We start from the raw sequence: 26,624 nt of genomic DNA on the forward strand, positions 1-26,624 counted from the left end.
AAATGTCACTGCTAGATATGGAAAATAGTTCAAAATCAATTTTATTTTGTATCAATATTAATTTAAAAACGGTATCACTAGTGTCATCTATCCACGAGTAACTAAACTACGCCGCTATTCAAGATTGCTGGAGATTCAGCCTACTGCACTTTCTGCGATCCTAATATTCAAAAGATTTTTGTTACCAATTTCAATGGATTTCTCGACAAAATTTGTCGAGAAATTTGCTGAAATGTTGCTGCTCATCAGTCTGTAGTATTAGGAACGCAGAAAGTGGACATAGACAGTTCCCGCCAAATTATTATATATATTATTTCAGTTTGTGTCGGTACATATTCAATTTTTTCTATAAAATTGCAAATAGGGCCTAAGCAGTTAATGCTAGCAAAAAAATACCAAAATAATTGATGTAGAATTAAATTGTCTATCAGAATTCGAAAACAGAATTCAAAAATTCCAACTTTTAATTTTCATCATAAAAAAGAGAAATCTTTTGCCTTTTTTATAACAAAATCTTTTCTTTAAAATTTTTTTGTGCCATTTTGATGATTTTTCAATAATGATGCCACCTTGTAGAGAATTTTTCAAGGATCAAGATTATGTAGTTCTTAATTTTCTAGCCCTCTTAGTTGTCGAGATCCTTCAGAATTCGAAAACCGAATTTGCTGAATAAAGATTTTTAAACATTCATTTTACCCGCCATTACTAGTTACCGCCTCTTTTATTTACATACCTCCTCACCCTTTCTGCGATCCGAATACCAAAACCTGAGTTTCGACTGTTTCGAGTCCAAATTTTGTGTCATTTTGCCTCTCAGAGTCGACAAAATAAAGATTGAATATTAGGATCGCAGAAAGTTGAGGAGGCTGATAAAGTTTTCGCGGTAACTAGTAATGTGCTGCCTCTGGTGGCGACGGACCGAAGCTCAAAACTTTCGGTTGTTGTAGTTTCTAATTGATAGATGGCACTAGCATGCACTTTTCAAAATAAATGGTTTAAGGGATCGTTAAATACGTGATCAGGTAGAAATAAGAGAAATAATTATAATTAGAAAAACTTTAAAATATTCTTTATTAAAGAAAACACACAAGCATACATTTTGGGAGTCAATTTGTGTAATAATCACAAAAGTTATTTAAGATAATGAAATTTATTACTAACAATCTGATGCAAGAATGGTCCTTTTACGATGTTAGAGTCAGGTGCAAAATCCCTAAAACAAGCAAAAATTAGTCCTTCGAACATAAAAATGCAATTTTGGGGGTCAATTTGTGAGATAATCACAAAAGTTATTTAGGAAAATGATAAAGAAATTAAATACTTACAATCTGATGCAAGAATGGTTCTTCTACGATGTCAGACTCAGGTGCAAAACCCTAAAACAAGCAAAAATTAGTCCTTCGAACATAAAAATGCAATTTTGGGGTCAATTTGTGAGATAATCACAAAAGTTATTTAGGAAAATGATAAAGAAATTTAATACTTACAATCTGATGCAAGAATGGTCCTTCTACGATGTCAGACTCAGGTGCAAAATCCCTAAAACCATCAAAAATTAGTCCTTCGAACATAAAAATGCAATTTTGGGGGTCAATTTGTGAGATAATCACAAAAGTTATTTAGGAAAATGATAAAGAAATTTAATACTTACAATCTGATGCAAAAATGGTCCTTCTACGATGTCAGACTCAGGTGCAAAATCCCTAAAACCATCAAAAATCAGTCCTTCGAACATAAAAATGCAATTTTGGGGGTCAATTTGTGAGATAATCACAAAAGTTAATTAGGAAAATGATAAAGAAATTAAATACTTACAAACTGATGCAAGAATGGTCCTTCTACGATGTCAGACTCAGGTGCAAAATCCCTAAAACAAGCAAAAATTAGTCCTTCGAACATAAAAATGCAATTTTGGGGGTCAATTTGTGAGATAATCACAAAAGTTATTTAGGAAAATGATAAAGAAATTAAATACTTACAATCTGATGCAAGAATGGTCCTTCTACGATGTCAGACTCAGGTGCAAAATCCCTAAAACAAGCAAAAATTAGTCCTTCGAACATAAAAATGCAATTTTGGGGTCAATTTGTGAGATAATCACAAAAGTTATTTAGGAAAATGATAAAGAAATTAAATACTTACAATCTGATGCAAGAATGGTCCTTCTACGATGTCAGACTCAGGTGCAAAATCCCTAAAACAAGCAAAAATTAGTCCTTCGAACATAAAAATGCAATTTTGGGGGTCAATTTGTGAGATAATCACAAAAGTTATTTAGGAAAATGATAAAGAAATTTAATACTTACAATCTGATGCAAAAATGGTCCTTCTACGATGTCAGACTCAGGTGCAAAATCCCTAAAACAAGCAAAAATTAGTCCTTCGAACATAAAAATGCAATTTTGGGGTCTATTTGTGAAATAATCACAAAAGTTATTTAGGAAAATGATAAAGAAATTTAATACTTACAATCTGATGCAAGAATGGTCCTTCTACGATGTCAGACTCAGGTGCAAAATCCCTAAAACCATCAAAAATTAGTCCTTCGAACATAAAAATGCAATTTTGGGGGTCAATTTGTGAAATAATCACAAAAGTTATTTAGGAAAATGATAAAGAAATTTAATACTTACAATCTGATGCAAGAATGGTCCTTCTACGATGTCAGACTCAGGTGCAAAATCCCTAAAACAATCAAAAATTAGTCCTTCGAACATAAAAATGCAATTTTGGGGTCTATTTGTGAAATAATCACAAAAGTTATTTAGGAAAATGATAAAGAAATTTAATACTTACAATCTGATGCAAGAATGGTCCTTCTACGATGTCAGACTCAGGTGCAAAATCCTAAAACCATCAAAAATTAGTCCTTCGAACATAAAAATGCAATTTTGGGGGTCAATTTGTGAGATAATCACAAAAGTTATTTAGGAAAATGATAAAGAAATTTAATACTTACAATCTGATGCAAGAATGGTCCTTCTACGATGTCAGACTCAGGTGCAAAATCCTAAAACCATCAAAAATTAGTCCTTCGAACATAAAAATGCAATTTTGGGGTCTATTTGTGAAATAATCACAAAAGTTATTAAGGAAAATGATAAAGAAATTTAATACTTACAATCTGATGCAAAATGGTCCTTCTACGATGTCAGACTCAGGTGCAAAATCCTAAAACCATCAAAAATTAGTCCTTCGAACATAAAAATGCAATTTTGGGGTCTATTTGTGAAATAATCACAAAAGTTATTAAGGAAAATGATAAAGAAATTTAATACTTACAATCTGATGCAAAAATGGTCCTTCTACGATGTCAGACTCAGGTGCAAAATCCCTAAAACCATCAAAAATTAGTCCTTCGAACATAAAAATGCAATTTTGGGGGTCTATTTGTGAAATAATCACAAAAGTTATTAAGGAAAATGATAAAGAAATTTAATACTTACAATCTGATGCAAAAATGGTCCTTCTACGATGTCAGACTCAGGTGCAAAATCCCTAAAACCATCAAAAATTAGTCCTTCGAACATAAAAATGCAATTTTGGGGGTCTATTTGTGAAATAATCACAAAAGTTATTAAGGAAAATGATAAAGAAATTTAATACTTACAATCTGATGCAAAAATGGTCCTTCTACGATGTCAGACTCAGGTGCAAAATCCCTAAAACCATCAAAAATTAGTCCTTCGAACATAAAAATGCAATTTTGGGGTCTATTTGTGAAATAATCACAAAAGTTATTAAGGAAAATGATAAAGAAATTTAATACTTACAATCTGATGCAAAATGGTCCTTCTACGATGTCAGACTCAGGTGCAAAATCCCTAAAACCATCAAAAATTAGTCCTTCGAACATAAAAATGCAATTTTGGGGTCTATTTGTGAAATAATCACAAAAGTTATTTAGGAAAATGATAAAGAAATTTAATACTTACAATCTGATGCAAGAATGGTCCTTCTACGATGTCAGACTCAGGTGCAAAATCCCTAAAACCATCAAAAATTAGTCCTTCGAACATAAAAATGCAATTTTGGGGTCTAATTTGTGAAATAATCACAAAAGTTATTAAGGAAAATGATAAAGAAATTTAATACTTACAATCTGATGCAAAAATGGTCCTTCTAGGATGGCAGACTCAGGTGCAAATTCCCTAAAACCATCAAAAATTAGTCCTTCGAACATAAAAATGCAATTTTGGGGTCTATTTGTGAAATAATCACAAAAGTTATTAAGGAAAATGATAAAGAAATTTAATACTTACAATCTGATGCAAAAATGGTCCTTCTACGATGTCAGACTCAGGTGCAAATTCCTAAAACCATCAAAAATTAGTCCTTCGAACATAAAAATGCAATTTTGGGGGTCTATTTGTGAAATAATCACAAAAGTTATTAAGGAAAATGATAAAGAAATTTAATACTTACAATCTGATGCAAAAATGGTCCTTCTACGATGTCAGACTCAGGTGCAAAATCCCTAAAACCATCAAAAATTAGTCCTTCGAACATAAAAATGCAATTTTGGGGGTCAATTTGTGAGGTAATCACAAAAATTATTTAGGAAAATGATAAAGGAATTTAATACTTACAATCTGATGCATAAATGGTCCTTCTACGATGTCAGACTCAGGTGCAAAATCCCTAAAACAAGCAAAAATTAGTCCTTCGAACATAAAAATGCAATTTTGGGGGTCAATTTGTAAGATAATCACAAAAGCTGTTCAGGAAAATGATAATGAAATTTAATAATTATAATCTGATGCAAGAATGGCCCTTCTACGATGTTTGGCTCAGACGCAAAATCCCTAAAACAAAAAAAAATTAGTCCTTCGAACAGAAAAATGCAATTTTGGGGGTCAATTTGTGAGATAATCACAAAAGTTATTTAGGAAAATGATAAAGAAATTAATTACTTATAATCTGATGCAAGAATTGTCCTTCTACGAGGTCAGACTTAGGTTGAAAATCTTTAAAACCAGCCAAAATTAGCCCTTCGAACCGAAAATGCAATTTTGGGGTCAATTTGTAGGATAATCATAAAAGTTATTTAGGAAAATGATAAAGAAATTAATTACTTACAATCTGATGCAAAAATGGTCTTTCTACGATGTCCGACTCTCTAAAAGAAGCAAAAATTAGTAGCGGTAGAACTGACTGCCATTCAGGGCACCGTACGAGGGTAGCGGTAGAAGTGACTCCTATTCAGAGCACCGTACGAGAGTAGCGGTAGAAGTGATTCCCATTCGGGGCACCGTATGAGGATAGTGGTAGTAGTGACTCCCATTCAGGGCACCGTACGAGGGTAGCGGAATAAGTGACTCCCATTCAGGGCACCGCAGGAGGGTAGCGTTATCGTTTATGTTAATGTTACTGCAGAACTCATCGGACTCCAAGGTACCGCGTATACCGTAAAAAAATCACAACTTATTTTTCAATTCGTTTCGGTGCAAATTCATTTTTTTTAGTAAAATTGCCAATAGGGCTTAAATCCTTAATGATAGCAATTTAAAGAAAAAATTGGTTTTTTAAGCGTGGTCGACCACATGAATATTATCATTTTAATAATCCTCAGATAAATATTGAATTGTTGCGGCACTTACATAATGAAACTCCATTATAATCGTTGATAGAAAGGATAAACCTTAAGGGTTTCACTAAAACTTTTACCACTCTGCGACATGTTTCGCCACACTGTGGCATCATTAGGCAGATGAATATCTATTAAGATTAAGATTAAGGTTTATCCTTTCTATCAACAATCCTCAGATAATTTTAAAAACCGTGCTTGTAATAAATAAATAAAGCAAGTTATTGAATAATCAATTTAAGTTAAACCGCCTTAACTTTCTGCGAAAAATTTTAATTATCCACCCACCTGTACATTGATGAGAAAATCTCCTGTGAAATGCTGTAATACATTCTATCAACTGAAAACTCGCGCAGGGATTAACGGACACTTATTTCTCACTTAAGAAGACTCTAACCGACATAAATCATTAAACAAAACAGGCACACATGTCTATTGCGAACATTTTGTCGATGGTCGAAAGAATACATGACGATTAATCCAATTAAAACCTCAAAACGCGTGGCGATTAGAGAGAGGCACGCTCGCGGACCACGCGGTGAAACAACTGCCGTGTGCGCTGCGCGTAGCCGGGTACAAGGCAGGTATGCAGCGATATCACGCGTCAGTCGAACAAAAAAAGTTGTATATACCCAAACGTACTGATAAACACGTAGTTGAGAAGGCGAAACTAAAAATTCACAATGTTGAAATACATATATACGAAATTTACTTTTACTTTTAATATTTCTCGGCATACGAAAAGAATAAGTTAGCTCAATGGGAAATTTAAGAGATGAAATTATAATTTATAAGAAAATATCAAGATAGGCAAAGTGCCGTCCGACGGCATCGCACAGGCATGGGCGAAGGACATTGAAATTTCGTTTTACAAACAGTTTATGAGCATTATTGAATTGTCAATGCGATTTCAGAATTAAAAATACAAAAGAATAATACCAGACTTTTTGTAGAGAGACTGAAAACGCATCCGAGGGCATGCGACAATTTTGAGTTATTACGGTACTCTCGTTATATACAATTAAAGATAGAAAAAATGTTTTGAAATATTTACAAACTTACCAATGTTGCAGGTAATCAAAGGAAGTACTGAAACAAAAGAACACGTATATAAGATCTCGCACTATGCTTCACACTTGTCAGTTCCGTCAGATAATGGTCTTGCATTGCAAGTGGCATTTTGACCCACATGATCCGATCGTTGCGAGCAAGTCAACGTTCTTAAGCACCCGTGAAATCCTGCCCAGGACAGACGCTATAAGTACTTGAAATTAACAACCCTTGTACGGTGTCCTGAATACGAGTCACTTCGACCGCTGCCCTCCCTTTTTAAACTAAAATCTCAAGCGACCAACGGATCAAAGAATATGAATGATTGGAGAATTCTCTAAAGGTAAAACAAACAAATACCACCCGATAGAGAATTTTATTCCGCATCTCTAAACACCGCGCTAAAATTAGTGAGCCGCCTATATCGCGCGCAAATCCGAAAAAATACAAACATTTCTCGAGAAAAGGTGACAAAAATCACCTTTTATGCGAATTTTCGCGGGTTGCAGACCGAATTCTTGCAAAACAAATATAACCCAATGGAGAATTTAATTCCGCATCTGCAGACGCCACGCTGAAGTTAGTGAGCCACCTAGATCGCGCGCAAACCCGAAAAAATAAAAACATTTCACGACATCGAGGTGAAAAATTCACCCATTTATACGAATTTTCGCGGGTTGCAAGTCGAATTCCTGCAACACACAAATAGCACCCGACGGAGAATTTAATTTCGCATCTCTAAACACCGCGCTGAAGTTAGTGCGCAGTCTAGATCGCGCGTAAATCCGAAAAATACAAACATTTCACGAGAAAGGGTGACAAAAGTCACCCTTTTATGCGATTTTTAGCGGGTTGCAGACCGAATTTCTGCAACAAACAAATACAACCCAATGAAGAATTTAATTCCGCATCTTTAAACACCACGCTGACGTTAGTGAGCCGCCTAGATCGTGCGCAAACCCGAAAAAATACAAACATTTCACGCGAACGGGTGAAAAAATCACCTTTTCGCGGATTCCTACGGTGCCCTGAACACGAGTCATTTTACCGCTAGCCTCGTATGGTGCCCTGAATCGAGTCACTTCTACTGCTCACAAATACCACCCGACGGATAATTTAATTTCTAGACGAGGCAGTTTGTGCGTGAATTGCATTTGGCAGTTTACCTGGGATTAAAACTAAACTAAGATGCAGCAACATGCGGTGTGAGGTGCTGGCAAACAAACACAATTCTTTGTATCGAAGGTTCACGCTAGCTGATAAATATAGAAATAAACAATACAAGTTTATTTTACAATGTTTAGTGCATGCTATTGCCATCTATAAATGATGTATTAGTTTCGATTAGTAAAGGTAATAAAAATTAAAATTCGATTTGCGCAATTCTGATTTCTTATGCTATCAGATTGCCAGATTTTAAATCAAATATTTAAATGATATTTATTTTGAACATGCATCGTTTCTCATTTACCAGGTAACACATTAGTCCGTAATCATCTGCTGATAATAAAATGTATTAGAAATATTATAAAATTGTTTGTTATATTCATGAAAGAATTGAAGAATATTTAAATTTACGATGCTAATATAATAAACAACAACGGTGTGTTTTGATTCCACGAAATAAAGATTCAATACCTGCAGGTAAACAAGCTTATCTTTTGTGCGAAATCGCGTGATCCACACGGACACGCTGTGCACTCACTACCACCAACAAGCAATATTTAATGCAAAACCGTACATCGTTGCGCCATCTAACCTTTGAAAATATTTATGAACTTAAAAATATTCAAAACACATTTATCAAATATGCAACAAGGTTGATATTGCAATGAAATAGAGAACAACGAAAGTCGTACCTGAAACAAACCAGTAAGTAAGTAACTCGTAAGTAAAGTACTGAAACAGAATAACGACGCTTGTTATAATTCGCAATATGCTGCGCACTTGCTAAGTCGAAATTGTTCCGATCATAGCGAAAATATACACTTCTACCGAAAGCAAACGTGGATCACACATATTCGAATTTGCCAGTTGTATACATATATCTAACTCCAATGCTGATTATCAAAATAATTGGCCGACGGAGCACTTACACACAAATACACGACTTTTATAATCGCTTCACGCACAAATTATCGTTAATTTAAACACGTCTCTTGTCATTAAACGCCGATGTTTATACCGATATTTATACCAGATTATAAAATGTAACACAATTCTTTGAACTGAAATGTCGGAAAGAATGGTGGCGAGCCGCGTGCAGGTAACAACAGACTGAAACGTTCGAACATTTGTAGCGCTAGCGCAGCAGCATGTAGCTGGTTTAACGCGATAACAGAAGGCGTTTACACACAAAAAACACCAATATTAATTAAATGGCATCGATATCTTAATCGAAAACAACGCGATTTACCGAATTAACACTTCGTCATTGCGACTCGTGAGAAGCACCACACGCGCACGCGGACTGGAGCCGATTGTGTTCCCGCAAAGTCGAATGTTAAGGCGCGACTGGCCGAATCGTTGCGCGTGTGTTCACACGGCAAAGGGATTGGCGGATGTAAACAAACAAACTGATAAAAAACACAATATGGCATACAAAATCGCGTGATCTCACTGGACCCGCAACTCGCCAGTTAGGCGATGTGCACTCACTACTACCAACAAACCGGTTGCAATCAACGAATTCAGAATTTCAATATAAGTTTGCTTATTTAAGCGACATCTTATTTAAAGTTAAAAAATTATACTTAAGTAAACATGACACATTGATTTCAGACGGATTCAGTCTCCTCCATTTACTGAAATTCTTCACGGCCTTGGCCGTTCGTGATTAAAGGGCCACTTTTCGTGAATCGAAACCGTAAAAAAATGCTTTGAAAGTGCATAGTAAAAGCTTTTATTTATTAATTAATTTTCGTTTTGTGTTAATACATTAATAGATAAATATATTTGTTTTTATAAATGTATATATGTGTATATATGAATAGAAAACTAAGGCGATTAAAGAAACAGGTCTAGCGCCAGGCTTCGATCTTGTAACTCACGTTCATAATATCAAGAAGCATCATTTTTTTGTATTTTTTTTAAATATAAGTGAAAGCAAGGTATAAAGCTGCCTAAGCGGCGTAGCAGCGAGCGTTATCAAAGTTCGTTACTCCAAATATTCGCAAACAGTTGCCTTCAGTTGCGCATATCCTGGAGAAATAAACTAAAGCCCTGCGACGCAAATGCACCATGCGCGCATTGTATAAATTGCGTAAATAACAATGAATATAAAAAGAAAACAGCAACATTAAACATAGATAGAAGTACAAGTGGAGTACGAAAAAAGTGAGACAACTGCACGACACAACTGACTGACGGTGCACACATATGTTCAACACATCACAGCAACTTATGAGAGACAGATGATAAATCGACGCAATGCCGAACAAAATAAATTTAGTCCAGATCCTTGAAGCGTCTGTAGATCGACTGCACATAGGTGAAGACGCACTTCCAATCAGGACGACGCGTCTCTACCATATCGTCGACGTCGAGGAGCGGCGCTATGTCGGCTTTGTCCCTAAATAAAAATAATTAAAACCAAAACTGTTCATGCTAAGTTCAGTATAGACTTACTCGGCGACTTTGAAAGCCAGCGTAAAGTTGTAACGTCTGTTGTTCGGCGTCAGCTTGGTGTAGTCAAAAGCGTCCGGTAAGAAATGATGCACGAGTGCACAAAATGCCAGCCCATCAGCCCAGCATGTCGAGAAGTTGTCCAATTTTATGTTCTAGAAAAACAGATGAATCAATTTTTTGCACCGCATAGTAATGCAAAACTACAACTACACAAAAAAAGCAAACTATTTGTGATAGCCACTCGGCACCCAACACGTTAATACGACACTAGAAGGCACAACGAGCACTCACATCGTATTCCCTCGTTTTCATTTGACACCAATGGAGCAATCTCTCTTTGATAGTACTAGCGCTTTGACTCAAATTCGGGTCGGTAAATTTAAACATCGGACCGCCGCTTGTCGGCGTCTTTGGGGTGCTAGGGGTGGGCACGCGAAAATCGAAGTATTAGTAATGATACGAACCAACTTTCATTGAATCACCTTCACCGTATTAATAATAAAACCGAATGGATGAACATATTTACCTGGGTGGTGTGTTCAAGCTGTTTTGTCTATCCATTTGACGGAATTTTGCAAATGGTGACATTGGCTTCTTGACGGTCTGTTGCTGAGTTACTCGCGTTGTCACTGTGACATATAAGGAATGTGTTACGAATATGTTACGTTGTGAATTGAATAAATAAATACCTTGAGTTCTCGTCATGGGACCCTCGTTAAACGACCTCGTTGTTACGATTTTCTCTGAAATTACAGCAGAGTTTAATCACGCAGTCTCGCAAACCACATACAAGTAAACACAATGTTAACATGCTCTCGCTGGCTAAACTAATGAAGCGAAACAAATGTTTATACTCATTTTAATTACAAGACAAAACTAAAACGGACAAATGCTTAGTTTAAGTCTGTGTTCAGAAATCAAAAAAGGGTGGCTGGCCCATGGGCGCAAGCGTATTAGTTCAAATATAGGAGTGCGCACACCAAAAATGATAGAAATTACGCAATTACATATTAAAGTAAAATTGTAATAGTAACACCAAAGCACACGTCAAGATATGTCTCTCACCATTAGCCGACGTCCGACGACGTTCGCATTGATTAAAAGTTATATGATACCGCGCTTTAATAATTTCAAAAAAGATTCTTTTCATTGATTAGTTTTCATTGTTGGTGTGCGCACCGCACCACCAATACACTGTGCTGTTCATAATTTCTCATAAATCAGTGTGATTTCTATCCATTCTATTGCTGCTTGCGTCTTTCAATTCAATTTATCTGTTCGACTTGTATTCCGTGCAATCTATGATCGAATGAATGCATTTCGAAGACAACACGATAAACTACGTATTCAAATCAATAAGAACAATGCGAACACAAAGAAAATAAAAGACGTACACATTCATATGCGTTATTCATCTCATCGTCACTCATCGAGCAAACGAATTACTACAAACGGACGTTCAGTTATCAAAAAAGTCATTTTCAATTATCTCAATGAATCAAATCGATGCAAAACACGACACTTGTTTAAAAAAAATGGAATGATGGTTTATTGTTTTAATGCTTCGATGCGGTCGATCCTTCCATGCGATGGTGATACGTGTTATTAGCTAGTCGACTGAAACAGATCCTCGAACGCCTCGTCGACGTTCGTCTCGTCTAACAGATCGGGACAGACAATGTCAGGCAACGTGCGTGATCTACACAGACCTGTCGTCGACGTGGAAATCTTTTGCGTTGTCTTCGTGCGATTGACCGCACGGTGTTTGTAAGAGAAGTTATTTGTGGTCCTCGTCGACGGCGCGGGTTGGGGCTGTGGTAGCCCACTTTGCCCGAAATACGCTTCCATAGTGCGTTTCTTTGTAAGCATTTCGTCTTTGCTCATGCCGGCCTCAAACTGTTTGGGCAATGCAAGAGCATGCGTTGATTTAGATTTCATCACAGTGCGAGCGTTTGGCGAAGCGCGAGGAGAAGGTTTCCTAGCAACTTGCTCCTTCTGCACGACCTGATACCACGAGTCAGATTTACTCAACTGTGGTGAAACACGTTGTTGAGGAATCGATGGTTTCAATTGAGAAGGTGGTGGATGTTGCGCAGGAATTTGAAACTTGCCTGTAACGATACTCTCTCCTTGCGAGGTTACTTCTAAAGTATCAAGACTGAGAGGTTCATCATTAACGCAGAATTTCGGTTTGTAGGATGAGGACGCAGCGCTGGTATTCGCCGAAACCGGTGACTTTGCTTTAATCTCACTTTTGATCTGCAGGGTGTTTCTCAGGTTAAACGCGGCATCCATTTCGTGCTCATCGCGACTTTTGGGTTTGTTGGTCACGGTAACGGCTTGTTGGCCCACTGGTCCTGACATGACTTTACTGCTCACAGCTAGGTACTCGTGCACGCTATCTGTAGAGGTTTGACTGTCGTATTGCGGGCGTTGTGGTTGCTTTTGTACCGGTTGATAAGATACATTATTATAGAAAACATGCGGCTCATGTTCGCGATGTTCATGCGATGGTGGAATAAAATCGTGTTGATGTTCGGCTTCTGGTAACGCATGATTAGCCTGCTCCGATTTCGGCGATGAATAAGTGGCATGGTTCTGTCCTTCGGAAGCGTGCCCGTGACGCATTTGTATGCTTTGTACAGTGGGACTAGTGGTATGGAAGCTTGCAGGTATATTATCAACTTGTATATGGTGTTTGTTAGTATGATTATGATGATGTTGATGATGATGCTGAGCATGGTGGTGGTGATGATGAGGATGATGTTGTTGATTTGAATGCTGATGATTAAAATCGTTATTAATTGTTGGAGAATTCCTGGCGTTTTGATGATCAGCATATTTTTCATACGTAACAGGAGACTGTACATAATTACGGACAAAAGGATCGTGTTTCTGAATCGGAGTATTATTGAATTTCTGAGCAGGCATTGGTTGATGTGTTTGATGATTCTGTTCCTGATGTTGATTACGTGATTGAGGTACGGGAGCAAAGGCACTCTTATATTTAACATTCGATTGTGCAACGTATTCCGGACGCGTTTCTGATTGAATATTATTGTACTGTCCGCTCAGCTTTCTCACTCCTCCAGCATTGGTCACAGGAGGTACATACGTAACAGTCTTCTCTTGTTTGTTACTCTGTAATAAAGCAGCTGGTGTTGTAATCTTCTCTTTGCTTAATCGCCGTGGAGTAATTTTAGGTTCTTCCGGGGCATGGTTTGCAACTTCAAATTTGCTCGCAGCCAAACTGAGCACACGTCTTTCCCCAGTACCATTGTAATGGTGGGGCACAACATTTACAGTTTTATTACTCCAAGGTGCCGAATTGAGCACTGGTGATTGCACTTCTGATGATTTTGGACTATACAAATAAAATGGGGTCTCTGGGGTGTTAGATTCAGGTGTGCTACCGTTTGTTTTAATATTTGCAATCACATCCGGCTTAGGAGTTTTATGAATTGGTTTAAAAGCGGATTCATGAGGATTGTGCGTGAATTTGTTGACCGCGAGTGGTTGAGGTTTGTGATTTTTATGCGGCGGTTCAACTTTCAGATTTCCAGTGACAATATGTTTGTTCATAGGTGGGTCAGCACCAAAACGTGGTCGTCCATTTCCACTATGATTCGAAACAACTTGATTTTCGGTACTTTTCCAAAAGTTCCTCGCTGAACTCTTCGGCTGAGCAGGAACTACATTGGGCTGTTTGTTATCTACTGCCACACGTTCAAAGTTAGTCTTAATGTTTCCAAACTTCCTGGTCCAGTTAGTACCTGTCGGCGATTCCGTTGTCTGCGTTTGTCCTGCTTTATCCCAGAGAGAAATCTTATTATTAACAGCGGAGTTAGAATTTTGACGATTAATAAACGCAAGGAATTTTTTATCAGACTCCGTTTTTGGTTCAAACGATGGTACTTTTGTCTGCACTGGTTTTCCACCCTTGCCTCCTACCCTGATAGGTCCTCTAAGTGCAAGGTAGTTACTTCTCCGCGTTGATTCTGGTTCGGTGAGATCACCATCACTATCGGCATCTTCGTAGTAATAACTGGATGGTTTAGGTATATCAATAGTGTTAGCACGTTTCATACGAGACTTCTTCGCGTTGAATCGATTCGACTTTTCGACGTCTTGCGCATATATTGGGTTTGTCTGTAGAATCACAGGCTCCTCGAATGTGGGATTAAGAATACTCGGAGTTGGTGGTTCTATTTGCTGTAATTGGGTTTGTGGAGGAGGATAAAGACCTTGGTCATAGAGAATAACTGTATCCCCGTCTTTCAGCTCGTTGGGTTGTCGGTAGGGACTAACTGAAGGTTTCAATGTATCGTCATCGGTTTCGCTTTCGTGCACGTATGAATCTGGTTGTGATTTGATCACTGCTGCTAGTTGCACCGCATTTATAAGTTCAATGTTCTGATCATCCAATGAATGAGTCTGATGTAATTTGGGCTTGGGATCTGCGGGCATTTGATCAAAGGACATTGACTGCTTGTAGCAGTATCTGTCACTTTCCGGTACCGTACATATTTCATCGTCGTGTAAGGGAGGTGGCAATTCTGGTAACCGTTCCATTTCTACGCTCTCGTTACTAGGTGTCTGCACTGAGGAAGAGGTACCCGAGGTGTTTGCGCTGTTTGTGAATGGTTTTGGCATCGCATTTTAACGACTCCTTGGTTGACCTTGATGGGTCCGAATGCGGGCTTATCATCTAATTTATCCTGTAGTGCAGGCACGTTATCCTGACTGCTGCTTAAAACAAACTCTTCCATAAGTCGGCGTGCATCTTCTAACTCTTCACTGGTCACACCTACTGTGTGACGACCGTGTCGTTGCCGTTGTTGCCTACGGGCAAACCGTCCACCACTCAACCGCCGCTCTTGACTAAAGCCGGCTCTATCAGAATCGCTGCTTTGCGCCTGTGGGGCGACTACTAGGTTTGTTTGTAACTTAGAAACAAGTTGGAGTAGCGAGTTGCGCCTCTCCAGACTAATATCGGACGATTCGCTACATAAGCACGCCGAGAGCTTCTCCAATGCGTTCTGCACTTCGAGTATCAACCCGGAGCGCAAGTCTTCGCCGGACTCGGTACCCGAGTCCGCGGTTTGCTCAAATTCGGGCGCCTCGAGCGCACTTTGAAGTAGAGGTAACAGTAAAGACTCACCGTGTACGTTTCCGCCGGGGGATTGCGATTCCTCGAGTGTCTTTTCCATGAACTCAGAGCATGCTGGAACATAGAGATATATTTTGTGAACAAATCGTCAGCAAGGTGATCGAGCGTATGCGCTGATTGACATACCTTCTTTTTCGGCCATAACTTGTTTTAATCTGAGTCTGATAATGCGGCGTTCTTCGTACTCGGTGCTTTGCTCCAGCTGAAAGCAGTTTTAGTGACAGTAGAGTAAGAATAACACATTGAACATTCATACCAAAAGACGCAACGTCTGCTCGTTCCAAATGGTGTTCAACACCTCTTGCGTAATTGGATGCGTGAACGTTCTGGTGTTTGTTTTAGGTACACCGTTTTCCTGCAAAATCGAAAAGAAAACATGTTGAATTAAAAAAAGCCGCGCAATTAATTATCGCACCATTGACCTGTACGGAATCGTGGTAACGTCAGCGCCGTGCTGGCTGCAAACGCGAATTTCCTCATGATCGAAGAAAAAGCGGTGGAAAAAAGATATATTTTCAACACACATATGCTTATTCCCCGCCGTTGTGTATACGAAATTTTTACGTGGCAATCGACCAAGTCAAGTGCTACCAAAATAGGCGACTCGTAAGCGGCGTACACCGGTCGACGTCGCGACGCCACCGTGCCACCATGTGTGTGCGTATGCTGTGCGCTCGCGCAGCATGCACAACTCATTTATTTATATTTTCCGCGCGATGATTTAACGATAACGGAGCGCCGCAGGTATGCAAGAACAATTCGCATCGCGTACAACTCGGGTCGTTGCAAAACCGCATCCGCATTACGTTGTGCGAGACGGTCGTGTCGGCGACCACCGATCCGCCATTATATAATTAACAATATTTCAGGCGTCGCAGATTTGCGAATGGCTAAAAATGGCGATATTATCGAACGCGCGTTGACATTGAGGATGAAAATAGCCAGCGCGCCCAAACTCCGTTTATGTCTGTCGCAAACCACGCACGAGTGTAGGACCAAATTACCAAATTGTTGAAATAATACGGGATATTAATTCCAGCCGATTGCATATGTATTTAAGTGTGCGTTGCATGAGTTTTATTGCAGGTGTCAAGAATGCGAACGCAATTGCGTTTTCTGCTACTTAGTATTAGCATTGTTTGGCCTATTTATAATTTTTGTTTGTTTTTCCAAAAGCGAATTCTATTTGCGTAGCAAACGTTTCCGACTGTGCCACGTTTACTCGACGCACTGCGTCGCGGAAATATGGAGCAAACTCCAGAAAGGATCAAGTCGAGGAAACTTATTATTCGCATCACGTTCCAACTTACGTATCAGTGACTAGTTGATAGCATGCATGACTTTTTTTCACTCATCTAATCACAATGTTAATTCATCTGTGTTAATGATGCAAATTTAGCTGATAGAAATTTGTAATGAGTCTTAAGTTTCGACGCGTGCGTGCTGAAATATTTCCACATATTCTAAGCTCTGATGCGTAGTTTACGTGCCAAACGCCTTATTTGGAAACGAAGTCGAACGAAGAACGCGCACTCGCACCGCACGCGCGCATCTCGTTCATCACCTTATTCGCCACAACTCGTCACGAACTGATTGCAAACTTAAATAAAATTGAACGGTCATCGAGCGCATTTTATGTAAGCGCACAACTAATTAATCACGGCGCGCACGGTGAGCGAACAACTCGGTAAGTCGGCTGCGATTCGAAAATTATGGCTAACAAAGCGCATAATCCGCACTTGTGCTCACGGATTTCTACGCGAGACATATTTTCTTTTCTTTTACATCGCTTTCCCGAGCTGGAAGCAACCACTGTATGCGCTGGAGCGTCAAGGGCTTAGTAGTGACTTGCAAAGCAATAAATTACCTTCGGATACGGCGGGCTCCTGGTAAATCCAAACAGGGTGCGAACACTTAACGTGACGGTGTGCACTCGACTCGTTGCCCAGAATTCGTGTAAACTAGTAAACGGTGCTTACATACGGTGTTAGCGGTGCACAGTGCACTGTCGCGGCGGGCGCGATGGGTTCGATGGGGCGCGGAACGTCCGCGGCTGACGTCAGCGGCGTCGACAAATTTAGATACCGTAGAAAACGGCCGGCACCGCCGCGAGTATAGAAACGCGGGGCCGTGATGCTGGCTGTGGCTCGAGCCGACGCGCACGGAATTCGGTAAAAAATAAAAAGCGCGGCGAGCATATTCGCCGCGCGTACTTGCCGTTACGGTCGTGGTCACCTTCGTCGTGCGCTTGTTCCCCGTCGTGGTGGACGAGGCGGAAGTGGAGGTGGTGCTCTTCATCACGTTGCGGGTAGAACTACCTCCCTCCATGCCTGCGAGAATTACCTGGGAACCAAGAAATTTGTTCAACATTTGACGCGCCTCTGCGTCTTCACTGGTATCGCCTTCCACGCGCTCCTCTGTTTTCATTCGGGTGATAACATCTTGAATACCAGTCACTTTACTGGTGTTCGTGAGAAAGCTTCCGGTTGTTTGTTTGCGGCTGGTCTCGGGTGTACTTTCCCGGCTGCTGGATTTCCTCTCTTTGAAACTAGAGGTCCGCAGAATCAAACCTGCTTTGTATGAGTTTTTCCGTTCGGAGGTATTAGATTCAACTGTAGAAAAGGGAATTAGAATAAACAAAACTATAAAATTACCTGAACGAAAAACTTACTGTTATTATCGATGAATTTTTGCGTGATCTCCTTTACAGAGTTTCTTCGAGTTACTTTCGTTCGTTCGTCTACTTTTTTATCGACGCTCCTACCAATGCTGGAAACAGCTTTTTTCGTACCAATCTTTTGAGTGGTGGTCTTAGATTGAATTCCATGCGTTGGATCACCAGAATATTTGGTCACCGTGATCTCTCCTACTGGTTCCTTTCCATTTTCAGAATAGAATGAACTTTTAGTCACCTGCCCCTGCACCTTTGTTTTATTATGAGCCCTTAAAGCCTTTAGGCCAAACAAGGGCATTCCGTTCTCATCAGTAGGACCAATACCATAACAAGATGTGATAGCGTCAGTGGCATCCTTACTGGGACTACGCTCTTTCTTCACTTCCTTGCGTACGGTTGTAGTAGATATAAATCTTTTTGTTGTTGGCACAACCCTCTCGCTAGCTTTACGCAACGGACGCTCCTTAGCCCAGTCAGGGCGATCGTCTTTCTTGGTCTGCCTTTCAGGACTACGTCTGAATGGTTTGAATCCCATTTTCTCAGGGGACTTGTCTTTACGTATAACACTCGGGCGCTTCAATATGTTTTCATCAACTTTATCTCCATCTCTAGTAGTGGTTATTTTCTTGGTGACTTTATAGTTTTCCGTCACTGAGACGTTTTTCTCCGCAGAACTACGCCGCCTCGGCATGGATGTCGTAATTTTTTCTTCACTAATCATTTTCTTCACAATGCGTATTTGTCCACGGATTCTACGTCTTAATTCGTAGTTGGTAACAGTTTCTAACATGGTTTCCAAAATTGTCAAGTCATAGACATCTTCAATTTCTTTTTTAGCACCGTTGACCTCGATAGTTGTAGATTCTTTACGCTCAACAACGTTTTTCTTCTCAGAATCGGTTCTCCTCAGGGTCACACCAAACTTTGTTTTATGTTCCTGATCTGTCAAATGAATATCCTCATGGAGTTGCGTAGTTACATGACCTTTAGATATTTCTTCCAACTCCAGAACAGATTCTCGATGAGGACTGGTAATCCGTAAGGATCTATCAAGTTGTTTCATGTATCCAGGCACATTTTCATCTTCATAAGTAATAGTTCTGCGAACATCATCCAAATGTGATTTGTCTTGTTGGATTTCCTTTGTAGATCTTAATTTTGAAATAGATGAGGTATTTTTTGTAGATTCCGCTGCTGTTTCAAAAAGAACCTTTGCTTTCTTGATGCTTTCAGAACTTCTTAGTTTACCAACAGAACTTAAGTAAACTTTCTTACTTGATTTTGGAGTATCATCCAAAATCGGAGCAGTCACAGGTTTCTTCTTGGGCTTGGGGCTCAGATCACTCAAAGCAACTTCTGGTTTTTTCTTTAATGTCTCCGCAGTATCCACAAATTTAATCACCTTTTCGGATACACTCAACAAACATTCATCGTCTTTCAATACCTCACTCGACTGACGCCGTTCCTGACGAACATCTTCACTTGTTGTTGTTTTACTAGTGGTTGTAAATTGACATCTTGGAGACTTGGGACGCTCCGGAATTGAATCTGCTTTCAATTGATCCGCTGTAGTTTTAAATTTATGGACTTTGTCCGATACACTCAAAAGACAATCATCACTACGTAATGTCTCATCAACATTGAATTCCGGGCGAGAGACTTTTGGCGCTGGGCCCTTCGATTTCTTCGAAGTATTTTTAGTATGCTGGAATTTGTTGACTTTTTCATTCACAGTCAATAGACATTCATCTGTTTCAGCCACTCTATCTACATCCGTGATTTCCGTATCCACTAATTCAGTGATTCGGTTAAATTCTTCAATGCGTTCATCTTCATCAATTATAATGTCATTTACCTTGGTCTTCCTTGAAGCATTGCGGCGACTGTCTTCTGGTTCTTGAATTTGATCTGGATAACGTGGAATACCAGAATCTTCTTCGGTTTGCACAGGCCAGACCTTTTCAGGGGAATCTTCACGGGATGACTTGGAGCGCTTGAGGTCAACGATAATTTCACGTTGTTCGGCTACAGCCTCATTGATGATTATACTCTTAGTAGAAATGCATTTGGGTGTTTCCTCTGGACGCGACTTGGGTTTGCTTGTTTTGTTACCTGTAGTTTTTGGTGATGTTTCCAAATTGATAGTTTGTGTAACCAGATTTGTTGCACTATTCTTTTAGTTGGTGTTTTCTTCCCGGTGGTAACTGTAGCAGTAGTTGTTGTTGTATCGGTTGTCTTTTGCTTCCTTTTCTTCTCCTTCTGTTCGTCGAATGACAAATCTTTCTTAACGGTCTTATGTTTGATGGTTTCGATTTCCTCAGTGATAATGTCTTCTTCCACCAAACGCCTGGGTGATTGCGACTTGCTGCGTCTATCTACGGCGGGTTCCTCTTCATCTTTGCCTAATTTATACATAAATTTCTTAGTAAAAAGCGGTTCATCTACTTCGTCAATCTGCTTACCCTTCAAGTGCTTAACATTTGATTTCATTAACTCATCCTCCGTTGTCTGGACTGTTTTGTACGTCTCTGAACTCTGCTTTTGCTTAGTTTCTTCTTTCAACAGACTGTCAGTAGTTTTCTTCGGAGACGTTTCCCTCTGGGGACTCGCACGAGGTGTTGTGCGAGAAGGGCTTGATCGCTCCGGGCTAGCGCGTTGCTGCACAGAGATCTCCTTTTCAACGTTAATAAAATCAACAGTATACGTCTGACCATTCTTTGCAGTTGTAAAAGCTCGTGGAATCATATCATCTCTGCAAGGCGACATGGATTTCTTCTTAGCATCAATTCGATCGGTAACAATTTCTAAATCAATCGCAGGTGAACATGTTCTTTTACCACCATGATATTTACGAATCTCTTTCGCGGTTGCTGTGCCTTTATCGGGAGAAAAGGTAACCCTATCAGGTGTCTTCCGTTCTGGTGTTTGACGCGGTGCTGATGGTAGCCAATTTGTCTGTGGAGCGATATCTTTCTCTGGACTTTTTAAAGAAGGTTTCCTTTCTGGATAAGAAACACTTGTCCGCTTTTGGGCCGGATATTCCAGGACCTTCTTTTCGGGACTTTTGCTTGGCCTACGAACAACATCGGGCCAAGATGGCTTGCGATTGGCATGACGATCATTTGCAATAATATCACTGACATCTTTATCCGGCTTTGGTTTCTTTTTCTCCGTAATTCCAAGTATCTGACGCACACGCTCTTCATAAGTATCAGTGCGGCGAAGGACCTTATCAGTTGGCTTTTCTGTGATTGGCTTTTCCCTCGGGGACGAACTGCGTCGATCATACTCCGTATGAACAGACTTGGTAATAGTTTCATTGCTGCCATACTGTTGGGAGCCCTTTTCTCTGATGTGATTCTAGTCTTCTTATCAAGACTTGGATGGCGGAAGGATTGAGTCCTGCGGTCACGATCTGGGGTGACGCTACGTAGGCTGCGAGCAAACGCATCGTGAGTTGGACTAATATCGACGCTGACGCGTTGTTTATCCTGCGTGAAGCTGGTAGAATGAATGGCGGTGTTCGTGCTTTGTTTTTCAGTGTGAACTTTCTCGGTTTTATTTGTATTAATAACGTTCACTGATGAATCACGCTCAACGACCGTTTGCGACGAACGACGCGAATCTATTATTTGCTCAGTGGGTTTACCGACGTTTTTGTTGGTGGTGGTAGTGGTTGTAGTTGTAATGGTTTGGACGTTTTCCATTTTGGGAATGGATGTGTCCTTGACAGATTTATCTTCAATTGTACGTATTTTGTCGTGACGATCATGTTGTTCACGGCTGCATTTTTCAGATTCCTGAACACGTCGTTCTTCGCGCTGTTCTCTATGAACATTCACACTGCTCCTCTGGACATTTTCGATATTTTCATGGTGTTCCCTGTGTTCTTTGTGAACATTTTGCACATTCTGCACATGTTGCACGTTTTGAACATTTTGTATGTTTTGATTAGTTTCCTGGAGTTGTTGACGTGTCTCCTCCCTAACATTATGCGCACTTTGCTGCAGTTGTTTTGTATCCTGAGTAATCTCACGTTGTTGAATCTCACGTTGTTTGCTCTCGCGTTGTTGACTCTCACGACGTTGACTTGACGTTGAAGAACTTTTAACAACAGTGTTGCTACTATTTTGCGTACCCGAAGTCTTGGTGCAGGCACCAGTGGTCTCATATCGTGTCTTTGTAACTCTTGTACCATCAGGAAGAATCTTGGTCTCGGTAAACACCTTAGTGTTGGGGTCTTTAAGCACAGCGTCTGGAACGTATCCTTGGGTGGACGAAGATTTTTGCTCACTCACATAACGCGATGATGTAGAACTAGAAGTGCTAGTAGATTTAAAACTGGTATCTCCATCCACACCATGTGCCTCCTGCTTAAGTACACTAGAATTTGAAGTGCCAACCGCTTTCTTAAAGTTCTTATCATCGCCATCCTGATAAACCGTTGCCTTTGCTTCATTCTTAGCGGCATAGTGAGAAACCCCACCCTGAATCTCCTTGGAACCCGATGTGGTAGCCAACTTGCTAACGCTCTGAGTCTTACCGTCACGACTAGACTCCTGTGTCTCTTGCACGTTCCATCCACGATCCGAATGAACGGCAGAGCGAGAAAAAGCCAAATCCTTCGTGGGACTTTCAGAATCGCGAATCTCTTTCGATTTTAAAGATTGGAAGCTGTGATCCAACAATGAATCTGCATGATGCGTATTTTCCGCGTGTTTACTGCTACTGGTTTTCGTTGTTATGTTGGAAGTGGTTTGAATATCGCGCGCCACTTCACCGCTAGTATAAAACTCTTTCAATCGTTGTTCGCGCACTTTGTACATATGCGCGCGTATTTGTTTCTTTTGGCTGAAGTCGTCTGTTTCCTGCCACTATAAAATCAGACAACTTGAATTAGTGGCAATTAAGAAGTAACTGAGAACTCATTCAATACGCAAAAAAGGCAACTAGGAAACTGTCAATAGATGTTAGATAATTATAAATTCACATACCATGCGCCTAAGGACATCTTCGTCCTGTATCTTAGTGACGTCGCACGTCTGGGACGCCATCGTTGACCTCCTTTCTCTGAAACAAAAAGCACACGTTTAGTGTCAATTCATCAAAATTGTACGCGCGCAAATCTCGTATAGACGCGACGCGACAAACAAGTATAAAAAGTGAAAATACTTTTACGTAATAATCCGCAAAAAGGTCTCGCATTAAACGTGTAAGGACCATGAATATTGCGTGGCGTCGTGCGAACGCACAAATAACGACCATAAATGGCAGTTTGCGACCAAATATGGTTATCTAGGGTAATATGAGTCTTACGAACAAGACGTCCTCCGACCGTCCATACACTGCGCGACCGGCGTACTCGCACCAGACGCCAGCCTCAATCCGAATGACTCCTCGCGATTATTTATATGATTACGAAAAAAAAATCAAACAAACAATATATAGGTATGATTAAGCAGACGCGCACCTATATAAGCAGCGACCATATGGTCCATCATTAACACATTCGCACGTAATGAATTCGTTGAAAATTTGAGCATCCATAAACCAAAAGACAATAAAACCCAAAAAATCCAACGCGATAATTCGCGAATCGACGAGGATGGGATTCGAACCCACGCGGGCAGAGCCCATTGGATTAGCAGTCCAACGCCTTAACCACTCGGCCACCTCGTCCTGTTCCTTATGGCGAAACACGCGAATGAAAAAGGCCACGGAATCATTCATAACTTTTAAATCCAACAATACATGCATGACGATTATAACTTCAAACAAGCAATAAGCAATGAGCATGGCATCATTTCATTAGCATCGAAAATCAAATTAATCCTCAACAATTATAACATGCAGCAGCCGAATGAAATGAGCAAATTCGTGGGTGGTTTTAAAAATAAGCGACATTGAAAATGGAATGATCGAAACGCCTGACTAACAAACGACACGTGTTTCTTTTCCAACGCGTTACTCAAAGGTGTTTTAATTGTCCGGCCACGTTTGCGGACGTTCGTAAGCAGCCGGTGGAAGAAGACGTGGGTGCATTGACAAAATCGGCAACATGAATGATTCTCATACGCGCTAATAAGTTCAATGTGATTGAGGCCGGCCCAGAGCGACGCAGAAATTCGCCTTACTTGTGCTTCGTTTTCTGCTCGCTTGTTTAGCGCTACGTAGTTATTGCATAATGATGACAATAATGACAATGTTGAGCGGATAATAACAGGTGTAGGCGTTGTTTTGATTTTGCGCTGCGTTCTAATAACAGCGGATTGTTTGGTACTAAGTGAGCTATAAAATTCGTATAAATCACGTACTAATATGGTTATTTATTAATCAACGTGCCGTGCACAATTCAACGCGCGGTACACATTGCGCGTGATGTCATCTATTTATTTTGAATAATGCACTGCAATCGTGTCAACGAATGCACATTGATCATTGTTAAATTTCCACGCAAATGTTATGCATCATACTTGATATTTGAAATTAACACAAATAATATTGCAAAATCGTGGGAAAAACATAAATTATTTAGTGTTAAACGATCATGTGAACATATAACAACTTTATAAACTAAATTTTTTTACTAAATTTCGTTTAAATTGAAAAAAAAATTAATTTTTAGAAAAATGTTTTAGGTACTCACCGAAATTTCGTGTCGTTCGATGTGTTCGGAACAATCGCAAATCTAACTTCCAAACCGCTGATGGTAATCAAAGTACTTAATCAAATCACACTTGTGGTAGCAAATCAGATCCCGGTGTCGGACTCGTCGATATCGAAAAGCGGCCGTTCGCCGACTGAATGAATCCGAGCGTGTACGTGCTAAAAACACGCGTGGGGCTGCAGTGCCCCCGCAGATTGCGGTGACGTCAGCCGCAACGGTCATCCATGTCCGAGGCAACCTGTTCGAAAAAGAGCGCAGCATCCAACGCGCGCCAACAGGCGGGTGGTAATCGCGCTTCCTTTCGATTTCCCAGACCCCAGCAAGCCGCCGTCGCGCACCTTCCAGGCGGCTTCGAGAAAAAGGAACATTCGTGTCTTCGCTCGCGCGCCGCTGCCCAAAGATGGACGGCTCGGAGACACCAGGTGGGCGTTTGATGACGTCATCGAACGATATTGTTCTAATTCGTTCGATTTCATTAACAACGCGCGAAAACAGTTGCGCATTGCACGCATGATTTCTTTTCGCAATAATAATAAGTTATTGCGCGCGTTGGCATCCTGTTTGATTTTTTTGTGGGCCATGGACGGCCTCTTCCATCTTGGGCATGATCTCTTCGCGCGAGATTAAAGTTTGACCAAGTAAGGCAACGCGGATCGGATTTCGAGCCATACGCTCAGTTTGTTCCAAATATTAATATTATCGGATTGCCAAATTGCGAAGGTTTACTTTTATTATTTAGTGGTGAGAGAAAAGTGTCATAAGGAAACCAGTGGAGACATTGGAGACAGAGACAACTGAATATTTAAGCAGGATAACGGTCAAAATTTAAATATTGAAGGAAATATTGAAAAGATCGTCGTTGCTATACACATACAATCGCACAGCACTTGAAGCGCAACATGTTTATGAAATAAATAAACAAAGCGGGGACAGTCAAAGTAGACATGACGGGGCCAATCGCCCAAAAGAAAAACAATATGTATGTCCAATATAGCAACTATACCTAGAATAAGTGTGATGTAAATATTTTGAATCTAATTAATAAATTAATTAATGTATCTTTAACATCTTAAACTGAAATTCATAATCATATGTTCATTGATTTGAAATTTTGGTTTCTTTCTTTTAATATTATTAAATTAAATTATTCTTATTTTGGTTTCGTTCTTCTAATATTAATAAATTAAATTGTTGAATTATTCTACGATGAAAATAAATATTATTAAAATAAGAACGCGGTCCTACACAGAAACAGCACAGCAAACATCCAATTCACACAAGTATACTCTGATAACGGCGACTTTTTGTTGTTTGTTTGTGTTTGATGCAACACAAAAAATGCAACTCGAATAAATAAAGTCAAGTAAATAAATATATTGCACTTAACAGAACTGTAGTTGCCATCTTTTATCACAAATGTAAGTTAAGCTAATACATTCCGACGGAGACTTGAAATTAACACGCATTTAATGCAATTCTTCCATTTTGCTCCAACATTAGTAGCATCATAAAACTTAATTACCCTCAATCGCCCATAAATATCCCATCAAATACTAAATATACCTATTAATAGTTTTAAATAATTATATTGGAGGTGAAAACAACTACAACTGAACATAAGATGCATACTGAAATTTTTAATCATTTTTCATTATTATGAGAGTAAAACGAGTAATAAATGATATAATAATATTCAACTCATCTGTTTAACGACAACCCAGCGTGCTGTTTTGAATTTGTAACACTTAAAAACGCCTGTTTCTTGCTTGTAATATTATTAACACGAGAAGACACAACTTAAGAAACAAATGCACATAACTAAACGTTGATAACAGCAATAAATAAATAT

The 26,624-nt window shown here is 39.7% G+C and overlaps 2 protein-coding genes, 1 long non-coding RNA gene and 1 other non-coding gene across 13 annotated transcripts; all 4 read right to left on the reverse strand.

Moving 5' to 3' along the window:
• Positions 1–1,054: 1,054 nt before the first annotated feature.
• LOC135792420 (uncharacterized) lies at positions 1,055–7,872 on the reverse strand. 10 transcript variants are annotated; one of them, XR_010548320.1, is made up of 16 exons: positions 6,650–7,872; positions 5,080–5,119; positions 4,590–4,641; positions 4,426–4,477; positions 4,100–4,151; positions 3,936–3,987; positions 3,611–3,662; positions 3,447–3,498; positions 3,283–3,334; positions 2,470–2,685; positions 2,307–2,358; positions 2,143–2,194; positions 1,980–2,031; positions 1,652–1,703; positions 1,488–1,539; positions 1,055–1,213 (listed from the first exon to the last, which is right to left on the reverse strand). It is a non-coding gene; the product is annotated as an uncharacterized lncRNA (long non-coding RNA). The 10 variants fall into 10 exon arrangements; XR_010548316.1 differs by lacking the exon at positions 6,650–7,872 and adding an exon at positions 5,176–5,857; XR_010548314.1 differs by lacking the exon at positions 6,650–7,872 and having other exon boundaries at positions 2,470–2,521; positions 2,634–2,685; positions 5,080–5,857.
• Positions 7,873–9,523: 1,651 nt separating this feature from the next.
• Positions 9,524–24,926, reverse strand: LOC135797202 (titin). Its single transcript, XM_065309441.1, is given in 14 exon segments — positions 9,524–10,208; positions 10,265–10,416; positions 10,556–10,682; positions 10,791–10,893; positions 10,954–11,007; positions 15,426–15,488; positions 15,561–15,636; positions 15,691–15,789; positions 17,652–18,046; positions 18,106–20,278; positions 20,281–21,456; positions 21,459–22,982; positions 23,103–23,178; positions 24,755–24,926. Coding segments are annotated over 13 exon segments (6,126 nt in total). The 5' UTR covers positions 23,163–23,178; positions 24,755–24,926; the 3' UTR covers positions 9,524–10,084.
• On the reverse strand, positions 11,660–15,057 carry LOC135797195 (alpha-protein kinase 1-like). Its single transcript, XM_065309434.1, has one exon. The coding sequence runs from the start codon at positions 14,915–14,917 to the stop codon at positions 11,870–11,872; it is 3,048 nt and encodes a 1,015-aa protein (XP_065165506.1). The 5' UTR covers positions 14,918–15,057; the 3' UTR covers positions 11,660–11,869.
• On the reverse strand, positions 23,706–23,787 carry TRNAS-GCU (transfer RNA serine (anticodon GCU)). Its single transcript has one exon. It is a non-coding gene; the product is annotated as a tRNA-Ser (tRNA).
• Positions 24,927–26,624: the final 1,698 nt, after the last annotated feature.

Source organism: Atheta coriaria, unplaced genomic scaffold (genome assembly GCF_025399875.1).
Source record: "Atheta coriaria isolate IRGN ID8LTWV9N9 unplaced genomic scaffold, Caltech_Dcor_3.1 hic_scaffold_1_pilon, whole genome shotgun sequence".
NCBI classification, from domain to species: domain Eukaryota; kingdom Metazoa; phylum Arthropoda; class Insecta; order Coleoptera; family Staphylinidae; genus Dalotia; species Dalotia coriaria.